The 20107-nt window shown below is 40.1% G+C and overlaps 1 protein-coding gene across 21 annotated transcripts in view; it reads left to right on the top strand.

The window, feature by feature from the left end:
• FOXP2 (forkhead box P2) overlaps positions 1-20107 on the top strand; it is a 351241-nt gene that overhangs the window by 281406 nt on the left and 49728 nt on the right. For 18 of the 21 annotated variants that reach the window (XR_014539275.1, XR_014539276.1, XR_014539277.1 and 15 more), the window contains 5 exons: positions 2568-2705; positions 3909-4109; positions 6258-6417; positions 11212-11425; positions 13808-13912. Coding sequence is in view for 18 of the 21 variants with exons in the window: in XM_083574490.1 (XP_083430616.1) it covers positions 2568-2705; positions 3909-4109; positions 6258-6417; positions 11212-11425; positions 13808-13912 (818 nt within the window). In the remaining 3 variants the exon portion in view is untranslated. The remainder of the gene's footprint in view (positions 1-2567; positions 2706-3908; positions 4110-6257; positions 6418-11211; positions 11426-13807; positions 13913-20107) is intronic. The other 3 variants (XM_083574486.1, XM_083574479.1, XM_083574478.1) reach the window with 1 other exon arrangement.

The raw sequence follows: 20107 nt of genomic DNA, 5'->3' as shown, positions 1-20107 counted from the left end.
ATTTGTGAAAGAAAATGTAACAAATATGTTATGGTTGAATTTTTTTTAATTATGTAGAATTTGGAAGTTGTTGAATTATGGTTACTGTACATTCATTCAAAATGGGAATGCATGCAGCAGTTCTATCATTGGGATAATTTTCACACACACCCCAGCACCCAAAAAGTCATGCATAATACTTCAAAACCCAATATGTCCATCTGTGTGACGGGCAGAGTGGTTGTGACGAAGCTCCATCCAGATCGAGATTGTGGGGGGCTGTGTGTGCAGTGTGCATGAGCAGGGTAATGGATGTCTGTGGGGGCGGGCCCCCTCCGCAAATTGTAGATCAGGTGTGCTGCAGGGGTAAAAGCCTAAATCCCCCTACCCCCGTGCCAGGATCCCAGTGCAGATTGCCCCCCACTCACTATGAAGTACAAATTGAGCACTCAGTGGAAAACCATGTGACAATTGTGTCATAGTTGGCCCAGAACATTTTGCTGCTCCAGGCAAAGCAGAAAATGCTGCCTTCTTTGTCACGTCCTCTTCTGCACCTGGCTAGCTCCTTGGTAGCAGTGGGCATGCACAGAGGAGGTGGCTGGACATGGAGGCAGCTGCAGCAGGTGGTGGCAAAGGAGGCCAGATCGACCTGAGGCAACCTCTTCACTTTGCCTCACGAGCATGAATTGTGTGTTGCTTCCTTGTTTACCCCTGCCTCCACTTTCCTGTCATTCCTCTGCTGCAAACTATTTTGGGCACATTTCTTGCTGCTCTAAAGGTTGTGGAGCAGCTGACTGACGCTCATTCCCAGGCAAAACTAACTACACACCTGTGATCTGGCCCTTGGCCAGTTCTGCTGCACTCGGGGAACACTCAGCAGCAGTGTAGCATCAAATGTACTTCTAATAATTGCTGGTCAATATCACGAGAGCTCAGAGAGCAGGAAACAGGGAAGCAAACATCTAGGCTTGTGGGGCACTGATGGTTGTACAAAACATGCTTAGAAAGGAATGGTCAAGAATGGCTGTGGACAAGCAGAGTTAGGAACTCGGCACACAAATGAGTAACCGTGGTGATGTGAGGCGAGCAGAGGCAGTAGGGTGCTCCAGTGACAGTGCTGTGCTGTGCTCATTGGGGAGGGGTGAGGCCAGGGCTGCTATGGCTTGGCAGTGGCCCCACAAGGGTGTAGGCACCTGTAGGACTATCACTGCCTGAAGCTCCCATGAACTTGCTGCTGCCATCCCACTGCATCCTCATCCCCACGAGCACAGTGCTGCTGCCAGGAGGGTACCACTGCCTTCAACACCGCTCTCATGAGCCACTACTGGTGACAGTGCAAGACTTCAGGAAGCAGGGACACATTCACCAAGGTTTGATCGGACAGTGGGGCCGAAGTCATAGGATCATAGAGTTGGAAGGGACCCTGAGGATCATCCAGTCCAACCCCCTGCAATGCAGGAATATGCAGCTGCCCCATATGGGGATTGAACCTGCAACCTTGGTGTTATCAGCACCATGCTGTAACCAACTGAGTTATCCAGTACCAGTCCACCTCATACGCCTTATACAAAGACTTTCCCACCCCTAAACCAGGTTCCCATAACTTACAGGTGGTGAACCCATGGGCCACAAGTGGACCTTGACTTAATTTCATGCATTCCATAACACCTCCTGAAGCTGTCCCCATTTATTTCTTCAAATTCCACTAAATAATCATCAGAGTACATGTACTGCGATAAATGGATTAGGTTAGTTGAGACTAATTTTGGTCCATTAATTTCAATGGTTCTACTCTGAATGTGATTTAGTTTGATGCAGCTCTAAATCACCTCCAACTCTGTGTTCCTTGTTAGAATCCTGTTTCAGATTCATGCCATTTCTCTAAAAAAGACATTTACAGTGGTACCTCGGGTTAAGTACTTAATTCATTCCAGAGGTCCGTTATTAACCTGAAACTGTTCTTAACCTGAAGCACCACTTTAGCTAATGGGGCCTCCTGCTGCTGCCACGCTGCCGGAGCACGATTTCTGTTCTCATCCTGAAGCAAAGTTCTTAACCTGAAGTTCTGGGTTAGCGGAGTCTGTAACCTGAAGCGTATGTAACCTGAAGTGTATGTAACCAGAGGTACCACAGTATATGTATTGACCAAAAGATCACTTGCAGCAGAATTTTACCTATTTGTTTTTATACCTTGAGAAATTGCCTGGGTTCTTTATCCATTTATTGTTGTAGTAAGATGTTGAGAACCCTAACACGTAGTTATCTATTTTTAAATGTGCCATTTATATTAGTCACCTTAGAAATATATAGCAGCAGTTTACAAGACATGTGAATTTTAAACTTTTGAGCCTGATAAAATCTGATGTGTCTAGGCCAGTTTGCCTAGACTAGACATAGAAATCTAATTCCTCAAGCATCCCTACATCTGTGTACCCCACACCTTTTTCTGTTGAAGGTGTAGGACAGCTGCTGCTTTCTCAAATTAGAGCAAGCAAATAGGCCAACTTCAGCACAAAAAGTTTTTTAAATGCTATCGCCAAGTATTGCAGATGTGAACTTCAATATATTTGCAATTTTTGTCTCCTTAGGTGCCTGTGTCAGTGGCCATGATGACTCCCCAGGTGATCACCCCTCAGCAAATGCAGCAAATTCTCCAGCAACAAGTTTTGTCTCCACAGCAACTTCAAGCACTTCTCCAGCAGCAGCAAGCAGTTATGTTACAGCAGGTAATGTTGGGTGCTCGTTGGAACAGTTAGCATAGCTCAGGCACATTCACAAGCATGAAGAATGTCATATGTGGCTTATGTACTCAACAATATTTTTTCTTTTTTTTCCTTTTTTGGTACTTGTATGCCCATGGCGTAAATATATGTGCAACACTCTCATCCCTCAAAGCTGCAGTAGCAAAAGTTAGTTTTTCTGCTTTAAATACTCCACATCAGATAACAGGAACGGCAAGTGCAGTGTGAATAGGGAACAAATCAATATTTAAATGTTCAAGCATTTAGGCACATTTTGAGTTGTAGTTTGTCGAAGGAAGTGTAAATAGACCTTGAGATAATTATTGCTTTAAAATTCATAACACTTTAGTTCTCCCTTTAGTCATATAAGTGGAAAGCAGTTTTAAGAAATTAAATTTACCGGCATTTTTATCAGAGAGAATGTAATTTTATTTGAAAGTTCTTTCAAATAAAACCTGCCACTGTAGCGACTGGAAAGGCAGAAGTAGGTTGCTCTTCCTAAAGCCCAAAATCTGAAATGTGAGTCAAGAATCCTTTAAGCCTCTCATTCCTAGAACAAAGGCAGTGTCATTAATCACACATTATTATAGTGTGCATTATAATTTTGCCTAACTTTGGGGGCATATGCTAATTTAACATAATTATGATGAAGAAAATAATGTCTTCATTCTTAGTATGTTTAAACACTTGATATGTAGCATCATGGAAATTACAGACAAACTGTAATTTTCAAATGTCTGCAACTGTAAATCTGGCATCCTGCTGAACCAGGTGGCAGATTAATTAACTCTCCACCTTAGCATCTCTGAGGAATAGGGCATTTTGTTTGGCCTTGCAGAAACTTTTGAATATTTACAAGTGGTAGGTTTTCTACTTGAGGCTTTTTTGAAGTTGAATGGGTGTTGCATTTAAGTGTGATAATTTGGGGAGTTAGTTGGGCTCTGCTGTATGCTTTTTGGAATACAGATTTTCTGTGCCCTTTTGTTTAGGATATTTTGGAATCTGCAATGGAAAATTTCAGAGCTGCCTTGGAAAAAAATGTATGTAGATCTGTCTCTTCAAACTACATTTTTATTCTGAGGTGCATCCTAATGACTATCCTACCACATGCCAATCTAGAAGAGTTTAGGAGATTTATAATACTTGAAACTTTGCCTTTGTTTATTAAAGTCAAAATGATTTATTCAGCAACAACTTCAAGAGTTTTACAAGAAACAGCAAGAGCAGTTACATCTTCAGCTTTTGCAGCAGCAACAGCAACAGCAGCAGCAACAACAGCAACAACAGCAGCAGCAGCAACAACAACAGCAGCAGCAGCAACAACAGCAACAGCAGCAACAACAGCAGCAGCAACAGCAGCAGCAACACCCAGGAAAGCAAGCAAAAGAGGTAGAACGTAGAAAGTTAACTGATAAATCATTGCTGGTGACCAAGTAGAGGACGAAAAGAGCTAGAGTTTCTTGTTTTGTTTTATTTTTAAAGATCTTCTGTCTGAGAAGCTGTTGGTGTAGAAACAGCTCAGGGCCAGTCCACATGGTCAATTCTGCCCCTACATGATGCTCACCAAGGACATCTTCACACAGAGAATGGCTCATATGCACCAAGTTCTACATAGAAACAGCCTCTTCTTCTAAGGGTGATTCCAGTAATGGCAGAAGTTCTAGGGGTGGGGAGCAAGCACTGTTGTACATGCAGAAATCGCCACCTGGTAGAGGAAGCTGTATCTATGGAGATTCTGGTTTATATAATACATTATCAGTATAAAAATGAGCTTGGGGAGCATTGCATGGAAACAAAATTGAGCTTGTGAAATGGCCCATGGGACAGGTGAGAAGGTTTTAAAACACATGCCAAAACACACAGACACCCACCGATAAATAGTTGAAGTATTATACAAGCTTGAGAGCTGCATTCTTCATCAGGCAAAATAACCCATACTGAGTGCTCTGAATAATCGTTCTGCCTGAGGAAGGATTCTGTATAATTTGAACTTTTGCGTTTCCTTAAAGTAAGGGCTGCTCCAACAAAGGATAGAATCTCACCAGTTCTCTTATCTTTCTGTGGGATCAGTACAGGCATAGACATTTTTGTATTGCATGACCATTCTTGAGAGTAACTGTAATAAAAGTAGAATGGCACAACTTCTCTTGTTCATAAGTATGGGACCTGAGGATTACCATCCAGTTCTGTTGTCCCCTAATCCCATGAATATTTGTGTGATGATCTAATGAGCAAAGTCCCAGTTATTTGGAATACGTAAAGCATCATAAACTGATGCCAGAACCCTTCTTTTCTTCAGGACACAGGACAAAGATCACACAAATTTAGTCCATTATTTAGAAAAGGATAACAGGGAGGCAGGCAGAGGAGGAAAAGTGGGGGGGAACTGGTCACAGATTTTGAAGTCACAGACCCTGATTAATGAACTGCTACTGTATGTTTGGAGTGGTGAGCCGAAAGTTACAGTTTGATATGCTCATAAATCAACCTGACAAGCCGGCTTCTCAGACCTAGCTTGCACTTGTCAGCAAACTGCATCAACTATAAACATAATACAAACAAAACATGTGAAGTAGTTAAATTGATCAGCAGGTATCGTAGACGTTGTCTTGTAGCTGCCCATTATGCAAACGTGCGGGAAACCATTCTGACCTCCCGAGGCTTTGTTTCTGTTTGGATTTGTGAATAGAATTTCAGACAGCCATCAACTATGGAATAGAAATTGCTCCCTTATTTCTCTCGAGGCTCCGGGCAATCCACATGACTTGCTCCATTATGCAGTCTGTTTTCCAGTGAGCGCATCAGAAGTTTCTCTTTTCCCCAAACTGAGAAAAGGAAAGGTCTTCCACAGCAGCTTGTCTTTCTCTGAAGTGTGACTACATCCTCATACCCTCCTGAGCCTGAAGAACTCCAGTTTGTCTTGTAATGCCTCACAAAATTGGAAGTTATGCTTTCCCTTATAATAGGCCGCTTCTTTGCCTTGAATATAATGCCAGGGTTTTTTGTGGGGTTTTTTGTTTTGTTTAATGTATTCCAGCAAGAGCTGCAAAGGAGCCAACAGGCCAGTAAAATGAAGGCTACATCCCAGTTTACTAATAGATCACTGGAGACTTCATTTATGGGCCACTGCGGATCATACTTATTCAATTGGAAAAACAAGAGTGCCTTTGAATCACAGACAGTTGTAAAGAGTTACACTTTCAGCAAGATAAATTTGTTATCATCTATCATGAAGTGAACATTCCCCCCCACAAAAAAACCCAGCTCCCCTTTAGAACAGCTGTTGCCTGCCTTCTTCTGACCCTTTGCTGAAAAATAGCATATTGTTGCCTCTCTTTTTTTTACTAATAACCCAATCACTTTTAATAAAAACAAATCCCTTTGTTAAATAATAAAAATAATCAGATCCTGTTTCTGTAAATAGCGTTATTATTTAATAACAGAAACGAAAGGGGGAAATGAGCTGACACTGCCTTGCTTTACAGCCTTCATTGCAATCTTTGCTCTCTGTTCCGTTTGTTTTTGGGTTTTCTGCAGCAGCAGCAGCAGTTGGCAGCCCAGCAGCTTGTCTTCCAGCAACAGCTCCTCCAGATGCAACAACTTCAGCAGCAGCAACATCTGCTGAATCTTCAGCGTCAGGGACTCATTTCCATTCCACCTGGCCAGTCTGCTCTTCCTGTCCAGTCTCTGCCACAAGGTACATAAGCAACATATGACACAACTTATTTCCAGCTCACATCTTCTTCTTGTTATTCCACCCTAGCATGACCTGTGCTCCAGATTTTCCATTCTTTGTTATTAAACCATTTTTTTCAAAACAAAAATATTTCTTTCATTTGAGTCCCCATCTGGGTGACATTGGGGGATTTTAGGTTTTAAATCATAAGGCTTTGGGTTTTAAATCATAAAACTTTCAAGGAAAAAGGTTTTCCCCTGTAAAAGCTGTACTCATTATAGACAAAGAATTAGTACCCAAACCTTGCTATACACACCACAAATTCAGATATTGGAACAGAGAGCAGGTTTTACTTCCTCGTTTGCCTTTTGCCTGTTTGCTGGGGAACTGTGCTGTTCAATTTGTTCATGAATGATGTAGTTACAGGGAAACAGTGACGTAGCCAATTTGCTGATGATAGCAAATTGTTCAGAGTGATTTTAAAAAGGAGGCATTGTGACAAGCTCCAAAAGTGTCTCTCCAAACTGGGTGAATGGGCAGTAAAATGGCAAATGCAATTCAGTGTAAGTGATGCACATTGGAACAAACAAATCTAAATCTAAATTTCACATATATGTCCATGGGGTCTGGATTAGTGGTATCTGACTAGGAATGAGAAATTTGGTTGTAGTGTATAGTTCAATGGAGTCGTCACCCCAGTGTGCAGCAGCTGAAAAAAATGGTGAATGCCATGCTGTGGATCATTAGGAAAGAGTTTGAAATAAAACTGTCAATATAATGCCATTATATAACCACACTTGGAATATTGTGTACAGTTCTGGTCTCATTACCTCAAAAAGGATAGTGTGCAGGTGAAATAAGTGCAGAAAATGATCAAGGGATTGGAACAACTTCTTTATGAGGAAAGATTTGGGTGTTTTAGGTTAGGGAAAAGATAAGTAAGAGGGGAACATGATGAAGGTGTATGAATTATGCATCTGTAGAGAAAGTGGATACAGAAAAGTTTTTCTTCCTCTCAAAATGCTGTAACTTGTGCACATCCAGTAAAGCTGAATGTTTCAGGAAGAAATTACCTCCTTACACATTGCAAAGTTAAACTGTGCAGTTTGCTTCCACAAGATGACGAGTGGTGGTCGCCAACTTGGAGTGGCTTTGAAAAAGGATTAGACAAATTCATGGAGGATACAGTGATCAGTGGCTACTGGGTACATTGTCTGTGTTCTTCCTCCACTATTGGAAGTAAGATGGCTTGCTGGGAATCACAGATGGAGAGAGTGCTGTTGCACCCAGGTTCTGCTTATGGGTGTCCCCATGGGCATTTGATTGACCACTGTGAGACCAGAGTGCTGGACTAGATGGGCCTTTGGTCTGATCCAGCAGGCTCTCCATATCTAACTCTGAAACTTCTCATAGCCCCTGTAGGAAGGGGAAGCCCAAGTGGTATCCTCCAGATGTTGGACTACAACTCTCCTTTGCCCCAAAGGACACCACATTGGCAACCCCTGCCCTACACAATTTAATCAAGGAAAGTGGGCAAGCTTCAAAATGGAGGTTATACTGCCAAGACAGCTTTACGCAAAAATATTAACATGATAATTTAGGGTTGCCATATTTTGAAGAGCAAAAAAGAGGACACTATGATGGCCGTTCAAAGCAAATCAAGGCAATCTGTCTAAAATTTTAGCCTTGAAAAAGAGGACGTGTCCTGGAAAAAGAGGACAGCTGGCAACCCTATTAGGATGCCATTGATTTTTAGTTTGTGCTTACTCTTCTTTGATCATGTTCTGTTATGGGGTGAGCACACCTGTAAAGGGAAAGTACCACATCTGTTTGTAGTAACATGTGCCCATTTAACTCAGCCTGCAATAAAAAAGACCTAGCTAATGTGGTTTCTCTCCTTCACGAGTGCATTTCTCAGGTGGAGGTGGTGTGCAAGCGCATGTGCACACACTCACACACAGATCTCCTGCCTTCCCGGTGCTGTGCCTCACTTACCTAAAGGGAGAGTGTCAAGGCATCAGGAGCTGTGTGCAGTGGAGGCGCAGCAGCAGAGTCAAATCTAGTTGAGCAAGTCAGCTTCATAACCCATGGCCTGAAATTGGTTTGTTCAGCAACTAGCCATTCTTTGTTTCCTTGTTTGTGCATAATGCTAAGCCATGATTATTTGAAAGCAAAATTAAATTTCACAGAGGTCCTCCTCCTGGTGAGGGTGCAGTCCCAACACTTCGCTCAGACTGGTGGAGGTGTGTCCACATAGCACTAAACCATGGTTTAGCTTTATGTGCAAATTCAATCATTTTATTCTAGTATTATTTTTCTGAGTATTCCTCTGACCTCAGCAGTTCCAGGAGGAAGGATTAAATGAACACACCATAGTCTGAAACTTCACGCAAACAAGAATCCAATGGGAAGGAACACTATATTTTCAGTGTTAATTTCCCCCCTTATAGTTCAGATGTTTAAATTCCACATGAAGATCCTTACTTAAATATTATTTTATCATACAGTGTTTTATAATTGGAGTTTAGTGTGATTCTGATGTTTTAAACGAACAGCTTCCACAGGTATTGAACAATTTAACCTACCATTATTATAAGTTGAGCACCCTGTTCTGCATTAAATTCCCGGCTTCTCGAAGTGATCCTCCCAAGTAAAGAAAAATTATTTGAGCTTTCCCAAGTGCAGCAAAGAAAAATCCTCTTCTGGCATGGCTCACATGCTTCTTAAACCCATTGGCAGGTTGATTGCTGGGAGAGAGAGAGAACAAGCCACCATGACCAGTGTATCTGTTTATGCTTTCCAAGGAAGCATCTTGACCCTTCAGTCCTCAAGCACCTTTAGTGACATGAACCATGCTTCAACACACCATTAAGTATACTTCTGCACAATTGGGCATTGGAGCGCCAAACTCACATGTGTAATTATTTATGTATTTAGAGTGTTGGTGCCTTGCACCTGAACCAGACAAGACGATCCCTGCCCACAGGCTATATATATATATATATATCACACAAAGAAAAGGAACAAGGAGGGAAGAAGAATAAAGTAAACTCAGGCATTAGTTCTTAGATAAGTAGTTCTTCTAGGATGGATGGAAGAGGGATAAGCAAGGTCTACAATAGAGGAGTATACTGCAAAGCCCTAGTTGAATATAGGAGCCATGACAAATGTGTAAATGAGACAGCAGGTATATCTGTTTTGGGGGATGAAACCCATTCCACGGTTCATAGAGATTTTGTGTTTATAGAATTAATGTTAGAGTTTATAACCCCACTCAACATATTTATAGATTTATTTCATATATATCTGCATCTTAGTATGTAGGCTGCATACACACCATAAATTTAAAACACATGACTTCCCCCATATAATCTTGGGAACTATAGTTTGTTAAGGGTGCTGGGAAATGTGGCTCTGTGGGGATTAAAGGACAGTTCCCAGAATTATTTGGGGGATGTGTGCTTTAAATTTATGTTCTGTACTCAGCCTAAGATTCCTGTGGAAAAAAAATGTAGCAATTAGTTTACAATGGTGTGCAAAAAAAAAAAAAAGTTTGTGTCTTTCTGATGCAACTAATCCTGCCAAGCTATATATGAGGGAACAGTAATAAAATTCGACAATAGTTTTTGGTTGGAAAGTCATGATTAATGACATCTACCGAAATGATTAAAAGAAATCACTTTTACATTCTTTGACCTTACTTAGCACTATTGACATGAAATTAACTATAAGTAAAAAATTCTTCCTCCCAAAGCAATTAAAATAATAATTTCTACCTTAATAATGGATATGAAATATTTTGCCCTTGGTAATCTAGCCCAAGCTGCAAGGAACCACAGCATTTTAATTTTTCATCAAGCCTTTTTTTTGGCCAGATTTTTTTATTTTTAAAAAAGTTGATCAGATCTCTTTCATTCATAATGGCATCTACTTTGATCAAAGGGGTGATGCGTATTCTGCTATACCAACTTAAGATCCTGTTCCTGTGAGCTTCTGTTAACTCCATACCTCCCACCTCCTTGTAAGGTTTATAAAGGAATGTGGCAAAGTGCTTTTAAATTGTTCCAACCAAGTGTCTGAAAAGAATTGGTATGAAACATTTGGAGCTGGGGCTCTTGAACCGTTGTCCTTTTCCAAATGTTTATCTTCCATAAATTATTTGCTTATTGCAATTCGGAAATTAAGTAGGGGCACCTAATATATGACTATGTATTTGCATGAGCTATTTGCAGGATGTTAGTTGAGATTCCCTCCTGGGTTTGGATCCCATACATATCTAACATGGCTTGAGTTTATTCCCCTGAGTTACATTTTTTTCTGTAAAGAGCTGATTAATACTTCCATCTTTGTTGTAACCCGATATATATTTTTTTCTGCTTCCCCTTATGTTTTTGGTAAAGCAGTGCTTTTAAATAACTTTGTGAACTTTGGGTGTATTTAGCCATGTTTTGGAATCAAGAAATTGATTCTGCAGGCAATGAACATCTCATCCACCCGAATACCTGTTTTTTCAAACAGTAGTTACCAGTTATTGGTTGTACCTTGTTCCCTTTGATCCTTGAACAAATGTTTTGAGAGAAGGCATATTACGTAAGCTGGTGACCCTTAATTGACTGTTGGTAACCCCAAAAGGAAAAGCAGCCAAATTTACTGTGTGCCAATAAGAGGTAAAATTAAATTGTGTTTTACTATATGTTGATTGTGCTGGAAAAACTGCATCACCTTCATTGTTGGCATTAATCCATTAATAACACTGAGCTCATTATATGAACCTCTTGCTTTGCTATATTATTGGAGCTCTCTTTCATTTTATAGCTGGCTTAAGTCCTGCTGAGATTCAGCAGTTATGGAAAGAAGTTACTGGAGTTCACAGTATGGAAGACAATGGCATTAAGCATGGAGGGCTAGACCTCACTACTAACAATTCCTCTTCTACTACCTCCTCTACCACTTCCAAAGCATCGCCACCAATAACTCATCATTCCATAGTGAATGGACAGTCATCAGTTCTAAATGCAAGACGAGACAGGTAATGAGATTTGCTTTTTCCTCTGTCATGAAAGTGCTTTCTTCATACTTATGCTTCACACAATAATTTCAGTATTGAGCATGATGAGTTGCTTTGAGTATGATTCGAGAAAATTGTTGATTAACCACAAAGAGAATAATCATAAACTTCCCAGTCCCAGAGTTAGGAGATTTGTTACTGAACATTGACTACAATATTTTCTGGGTAGCACACTGTCTTATGCAATCCCATGCATTTCTACTCTGAAGTAAGTCCCACTGAGTTAAGTGGAGCTTACTCTGAGGTAAGTGCATATAGGATTGCAGATATTAAGTGGCAAACACGGAAGGTAGATTTCACCAACTAGAATACAGCAGTCTTATTTATTTTATTACAACATTTCTGTCTCTCCTTTCCTCCCTGGAGTTCAGGGCTGCCTCCCTGGTTTCCAGCACACATATACCCAATTTTATCCTGACAGCAACTCTGTGGACCAAGCTCACCCAATGAGCTTCATGGCACATGGAATTGAAACTTGGTCTCCCTGAACCATCCAGTTGCTATACTACACTGGCTCTTTTTTCATGTAGGCAAGGCTTGTCTAAGAGGTATGTACAAGCCACGCTAAAAGCAGCGGAAATCCTAGCATTTGGTGGATTGGTGCCAATACAGAATGGTGTGCTGTTGGTGGTAAATGGCCAGCCATTGTTCATTTCCAGACTATAAATAGTTTGTGGACATTGAGTTATATTCGGAGGTACCTACTCTGCCTGAGGAAGCATCTTCTGATGGGAGATGCTCCTCTGAATCCCATCCATTTCTCCAATCCATTGAACTTAATTAACCAAAATGTCTCATTCATTTCTGTGGAATTTAAGTTACAATCCTAAGCACGCTTGCTAGGGAGTCCCACTGAACTCTGTGGGACTTTCTTCTGATTAACCTTGCTGAGGATTGCACTGTCAGTCATAAAGGAATTTATCAGAAATTGGAGGCCATCTTACTTGTGAGCCAACCCATCAGAGCAAAAGTGGTTACACTGAGAGATTGTTGAAGATAAGAACTACAGGGGTACCTCTGGTTACGCATGCTTCGGGTTACAAGCTCCACTAACCCGGAAGTAGTTGCTCCTGGTTGCGAACTTTGCCCCAGGATGCGAGCGAAAGCGCGCCTCAAGATAAGAACGGTTTCAGCGTAAGAACAGACCTCCGGAACAAATTAAGTTCGTAACCACAGGTACCACAGTATTCCATAGGCAATCAAAGGAGTTTTTTTATGGTTTAGGAACTAAGGGAGCTGCCTTGCATAGACCATTGGCCCAACTAGCTCAGTATTGTCAGTGTTTCCCAAACGTGGGTCTCCAGCTGTTTTTGGAATACAACTCCCATCACTCCTAGTTAGCAGGACCAGTGGTCATGGATGATGAGAATTGTAGTTAAAAAAACAGCTGGAGACCCAAGTTTGGGAAACACTGGTCTACACTGAGTGGCAGTGACATGCAAACAAAGGACATTGCTTGCCCTACCAGGGGATGCTAGGGATTGAAACTGGGACCTTCTACATGCAAAGCAGATGTTCTACACTGAGCTATAGCTTCCCCCCATACACTTTTTTGCAGAGGGTGTAATTAGAATTTGTGGGTTGCATCTATCATTCTCTTTAGGCTTCCATAATATTACCTTTCATTATTTTAAAATGATAACATCCAGAGGTAATTTTCATTTTGGCATTTCAATTAAGGTTGCTAGTTGATGATACGTCAAAGGCAGTGGTTGATTTTTCTGGAACAGAGAGCCAAACTGCAGCATTGTGGAGGGGAAAAAAGAAATTGTCACTGACAATTACCCAAGCAGCTGACTTTCTCCCTCCAAAAAAACTGAGTCCAGCATATAGTTGTTTGGATAAACAACATCAAGCAACTTGTGAGAACATTGCCCTGGGATAAAAACATTAGTTAAGACTGCAGACCCCAGTATATTGATTTTATGAGTAAAAAGTAAAGAAAAAAACATGCAGAAACATTTGTAAGTCTCTGTTGGCCATCTTACACACTTCTCAGGAAGAACTGATCCATTCTGGATTATTTATTTATTTATGTGTGTATTTAGAGGGGGGAGGAATGTTAAGTTGAGGTCATATGGCAAAATTAGCATACTGTAACATACAGTCATTTTTTTCATCCTTTATTAACCGTCATCTTTGGCTCTATTCCTTCTCTAATTAGAACATCATCTATCCTTGGCAGTTGAACTATTCAGCAGAACGATTAGATTTTTCTGACTGCTCTGAGCTGAATTGACCTGTTTTGACCTGTTTGTCACTGATCATAACCTGACAGGCACTAGAAGCCTCCTGCTATTATGGCTTTTGAGATGAATTTGATGCCGTGTTCTTTTGCCACAGCTCATCACACGAGGAGACTGGAGCCTCCCATACTCTCTATGGCCATGGAGTTTGCAAGTGGCCTGGATGTGAAAGTATTTGTGAAGATTTTGGACAATTTTTAAAGTAAGTTGGGGCTTTTTGATGATGCAGTAAACAGAGTTGAGTAGGTATACAGATAATCCAGTAAAACTCAGCCGTAAAGTTATCGGATGTTTATGGCTTATGTGCCAAAACACCAGATCAAGCCAACTGGAGAGGATAGAATCATTAGCTTTCCTTTCACATTAAATCATTTCTTTGGGCTTTTTAGTGGCATGATGCTTACCTGACCCCTTTGCCAAAATGTAACCTCAGAGCATCTGTAAAGTGCCTTTTGATAAAATAATGAATAGAAAAAAAACCACATGCAACTGTGTGTATTGGCATGTAATCTGTAGAAAGAAATGTGCCTCTTTAGCCTGTCCTTTTGTAGCAATAATTCGCAGTCATGAGAGCACTTATTCCTGAGCGAACTCGGTGATTTCAGTATAGCTTACAAAAGGGTCACATCTCAAGTACCGATTCATGGGCTCCGAGCCAAAGTTCTTTGGAGGTTCCAGTGCACTCATGGAGCTCCAGAAGGAGCAGGCTTCCCGCAAAGGTTCACATGCAAATCTTTCCAAACGCTAAGCCCACGGAAAAACCTCCACTTACACAGGAGTGGGAGTGAGGAGACTGGATAAGGTTAGATTTCAATTTATATGCTGCTTTTCCACAAGGAAATTACACTCAAGGTGGATTTCAGTACACAAAACAACCCAGCAGTAAAAACAACAGATGATCAAGCTTACCAGTTTCATTTTGGCTTACAAAAGAGTCACAGCAAGAAGAGTCGCTGGATCAGGCATAGAACTGTATAAGCAGACCAAGAGCCTGTGACTTTCACTGCAGCCACCCTCCCCACACGTACGTGTGTGTGAGAGGTTGCAGTGGTTTGTTGTTTGTGTAAAAAGTCCACATTACGCAGCTTCCCCATGCCACACTGAAGTCTGTTTTTACATTTCCCCAAGTTTAAATGAGCACCTTACAATGTGGCAAAGTGTGAAGGCTTGCCGCTACTTAGAAAGGCGAAAAATCCTCTCCATCTTCTGCCATGTTTAATTCAGAATGCAGCCAATATCTTGTGCGACACTTGCAAAATTAACTGTGAAAACGTGGGGCGTGGCACCTTAAAATTAAAAAGCATCCAGTTATTACAGTGAGTATCATAAACCAAGTTTGTGGCAATTTTGTAGCATTTCCATTCTGCGAGGACTTGAGAGGGGCTGAGCCCAAACGGCATGATCTCTCGTAGGAGAGGTGCACAGGGCTTTAGTGTACAAAGAGTCCTAATGGAACGTTATAGATAGGTTTATATAGATGAGTAACTTCACAAGCTGAGGCTCTTATGTTGTCATGGTGCAGCTAACAGGGTGAATGAACTGCTTCATGCTTCATCAACAATTAAGTTAATTAGCTCATTTGAAATTGTGCTGCTTTGTTGCCAGGATGTTGGTAGAAACATCAGAAAGGCCTGTTTACAAATGGTATAGAACCAGACTATGTAGAAACAGCAGCTTCACAACAAGGCAAAGATGCACCACATGTCTTTATTAAAAAAAACTATATTTTTTTGCATCTGAATGCTTACATTGAATATATATACTCATCTATTTCAGAGTAGATTATGTTTGCTTTCCTACTTCATTTTACTTTTTTGTGGAGACTAGGTTTTAGGTGTACTTTAAAGAGTACTTTTACAGATTTTTGCCCAATTTTAGAAGAATACACTTGATCTGTACTATTTCTGTTTGTAGATTAAAGAGGTTACTGTTTGCGTGTGGGATTTATATAAGCTGCTAGAAATTATTCCATGGGAAAATAACCTACATACTGCATATATTGTTCTAGGCATAATTGATACCAAGAGTTTTAGCCAACTTAGCTCCAGCCTTTAGCTCTCCAAGCAAAACTAATTTTTATAAATACTTCCATCTTTCCAGAGTCTAGTGATGTTAATATTTCTCTCACTGCTTTCACAGTTGTTTTGTAGCTCCCTGGTTTTATAATGCACAGTCCCTGGAAACACTTTGATTAACAGTAATGTAGTTCTTCTATATATATCATCGTTCCCAATTTTTCTAAACTGTGTGACCCATTCAAGGGAACATCCTGAATATTCTTGGGTCAAGCCAAGAGGTTCCAGATTCTGTCCTGTAGCCTAAGCCTATCAAATATGCTTCCCTTTCCCATATGCGCCCTTCCATACCACCTGTTTGATAATGTCCCTGTAACTGGGAGCTAGGGCAATACCTGGTTTTCAACATTGCAATAGATTACCAGCTAAACATCACTGTATATCACAATGTCTGAAATAAGGATGGAACGTTGTAGAGGCACTGACTGGCTTCACGGGTTTTTCCACATTGTGATTTTTGCATAACGCACACAAACACACACCATGATTTGTGTTATATTGCCAGGTCAAAAATTATGGACTTCAAACTGGTTTTGGACAGTATATTGCCCAGCCCTAACACACATCATGATTCGTGATATATTGCCAGGTCAAAAATTATGAAACCGATATCACGAGATGGACTTAAAACTGGTTTTGGATGATACATTGATATATCACCCAGCCCTACTGGGAGCTGCTTTGGGCTGCAAAGCCAGGGGGCAGTTACCCACACCTCATGCACTATATACCACCCAGAAGCCATGACATTTGCTCTACACCCAACAGAAATGCCACTTGAGACCATTGTTGTACACGTCTTTTAGACAGAAATACAAAGTCACAGAGATGTAAACTTCAGTTTCTTTCATTTGAAATACTGTGTTGCGGTAGTCTTAAAGTCTGAATCCCCTTGCCTTTAGCCCCCTTAGTATTCTTCTGTGCTCACACTGCAAAGCCCCATTTCAATTAAAAACCTTTTATTTCAATTCAACTTCAACTTTTAGACCCAAAGAATGACTATTTTTTTTCCAATCCATTAACTTTATAGGGGATGACAGAACTAATGGCAGTAGTTTTCGAGACCTTGCTCTTAGTCTAATCTGTGTAAGAATGCTGTAGGTTCTGACTTGGAACAGTGTGGTACTTGTTAATAGAGCTAATGCAAGTATACTGTACTGAAATAAAATATTCATAAGGAATGCTACCCAAATCTAGTTGTGTGTCTATTTCTGCAGTATTCTTGTGACAAATTTGAAGTGGTCTCTGATATATAAGGTGAACTCTAACTTGTGTTCAGAAACCAGTTTAAGTTGATGCCTTCGTGCTTCATCTTTTTTTCCTTTCTTTTACAATAATAATAATAATAAGCTGTGCTGAGGCATTTGAGGAGGAGGATTAAGACAGAAAACACAGTGGCTTTGCTTCATTTTTTTAATAATAGAAAGGATTTGGAGTGAAGTGAAGAATAATTTACAGAATATGACTTATAGCCATGAAAGGTTTTTTTATACCTTCGTTTTTCTCCCTCCAGAAGTCAGTATGTTGATGATAAATATAAATTATACTTCTCTGCACTGAGGTGTTTAGAATTTTGAAAATTCCACCTTGCATACAATCGAAAAGATTAATGAGATTAATATTACTCGCCTGTTATTTTCAAACAAGCATAGCTGTCTTTCCACATAATGTCATATCAGACAGACACACTGCCATGCAGTTCCATACTTTTGATATCATGAAGCTTGGATGGATATTCCCAGCCTTGAGAAGTTTTGGGGTGATTTTCAGCCTTGATGAAGTCGTGTAAAATTACAGTTACTCATGTGCATCTGATCCACTGAACAAAAGCAATTCTGTAAAATTAATTCTTTCTGGCAGAGAAAAGCATCAAATTTTAAAGTCAGGTCAGAAAATATTATTGCCCAACTGCAGAGAGAACAATTATTGAGCAGAATACTGAGCAATGAAGAAAAGTGATTAAAAGACTGCCAAAAATGTTTAAGAATTTGTTTGGAATTTTACTATAAAACAGGTGTTGACAGAAGCTAACCATTTTGCCGGTTGCCAGGCAAGGAGCCCCAAAGATCACTAAAAGCATTTAATAGTAGTTCTTCATTACTGTCTTATAAATGTCAGAGCGTAATAACATATGACAAAACTTTGGTGTATTTTGTCTGCAAAACTAATTATCATTCCATTGGTCCTAAGTCAGTTTGAGTGTAGATGGATTTGACTTTTAGAGCTTTAAATCAAAAGGTTTACACTATAGCATTCCAGCCAGCAGACAAGCGTACTTTAACCTGCATGCAGCAGACGCCAGCGAAACAAAACATGATCTACCGTACAAAGACAGGCAATGTTTTCCTCTATAGAGACAGAATTGTTAGTTTTGAGGAAAGGGAAGGGTGGAAAGAATGCTACAGAAGAAGACAGGGCAGTTTACCAACAAGACCCTCAAAGGGGGCAGCTCAATGCAACAGAAAGACTAATATAATTTAATTAGGTATCAAACTTCATATGTGCTTTTCTTTTAATCCAGAGAGAGAGAAAGTTTGAAATAGATTGTTGCTATACCCCTACTCACATCTTGTGTCGATTAGCTTTGGCTTTGACTAGGCTGCCTGGTTCCAAAATTATGACCTCAAAAAGGCATTATTTGAACTTGTCAGGATGTTGTTTCTTGGGGTGACAGTGCCATCATCCTTCAGAACGAAGACATCTGACACAATCTGCTAAATGAATAGTGACATGCATTGAATAGTGGCACACACACAAATACATTTTGTATTTAAACTCCTGTCAGTGTTTAAACATTAAAGCTCAATGCAAAATAAATCATACACTACTGATGGGCAAGTGAAACACGTTGCTAAAACCGTCTCTGACGCTTCAGGATTTAAAGGTCGACCCCCGTTTTTCTCTTCAGAAATCAGATAATTTGCAATGAATTCGAGATTCTAATGTCAAAATTCATTTAATAGTTTGTACTATTTCAGGGTAAGCTGGCACATACTGTGTTATTCCCTAAAACCTATGGGAGATCGGTAGACAAATGGAAGCAGGTCATTTTTATACTTTTTTTGTTTTTGGTCAGGCTCCATCAAAAAATTTTTTTCCTAATTGTTTCCTTAGAAATTTGACTGCATATTTATATTTTTCCATGTGCAAGTCTGGCAAGCCTGCACACAGATTCATGCAGTTTTGAAAGAACATCAGTCGACCACATCATTTATTCCATTTTGAAAACAAAAATCAATATACCTATAAAGTGACCCATAAATTAGAACTGGCTCACACAATGTTTGTTCAGTGCTGCCTTTCTGAAGGCACCCTTTGCATTTTCCCCTCACCTCTCTGTTTGAACTGCAGTCACAGTAAGAGGCTCATTAGGGGACATTAGGGACTGAGGCTCACCAGAATTCCAGCGCTTGCTTTGCTCTTATTAATGCATAGTAGAGTAGAATGCATTTAAATATTTCATAGGCATTCAGTAATTTGTGTGTAATCGCCTTGTTAGCAGACCAGTAGAAGTAGAACAGGTCTGTGAAATGGTGTTGGTGATTGCATGGGTAATTTACAGACCTTTGCCATCAGAAAGAGCATTATTGGGGGCTAGAATGAAGCTGTGAAAAAGAACCAGCAATAAGTCAGAGTGGGGGGAAAAAACTTAATAAAGGTTTTGTAACAAGCATCTTCAGGGATAACAACCCACTTGGTTCTTTTTGAAGCAGCTATAATTTATGACATATGCAATATATCAAATGCATAAGATAGTATTATGGAGCATTCATATGAAAAGGGTATTTGCAACATTAGTTCCAACTTCCTGCAAGGGACATGATTAAATGATTAATGAAATGTCCCTTTGCATATGCATTTTGAAACAGCAATTAGGCACTGACTGAGAAAATCCACCAATCCTCTCATTTTTCAGTATTATCTCATTCTTGATTTATAAATCATAGAGAATTTTTGAACAGCAATATGTACCTGAGATGGTTGTAAAAAGCATAAAAGAGAATAATTTGAGTGTAAAATAGTAATAAATACATGAATTCATAATTTAATGTTAATTTCTAGCCTATTTATTTAGTCCCCTTGCATTGTGTTTATATCCAGCACTATTTCTGTACTTTGATTGGCATAATTAAGACGGGGAAATGAATAGGCCCCATTATTTTACATATCACTGGTAAACAATAGCAAGGAAAGGAGAAGAGAGATGTGGCAGAGGTATCTATGTGTTTTTCAAGTTCTCAGTAATCCACTGGAGGCTGTTCTATAAATGATCATTGAAGGGCTGCAAGCTAGCCTATAATTACAGGAAAGAAAGTGGCAGC

The sequence above is a fragment of the Podarcis filfolensis genome (assembly GCF_964270895.1).
Source record: "Podarcis filfolensis genome assembly, chromosome: 10".
In the NCBI taxonomy this organism is placed as follows: Eukaryota; Metazoa; Chordata; class Lepidosauria; order Squamata; family Lacertidae; genus Podarcis; species Podarcis filfolensis.
The sequence above is the reverse complement of the archived record's forward strand: the minus strand, read 5'-3'. Positions and strand labels throughout refer to the sequence as shown.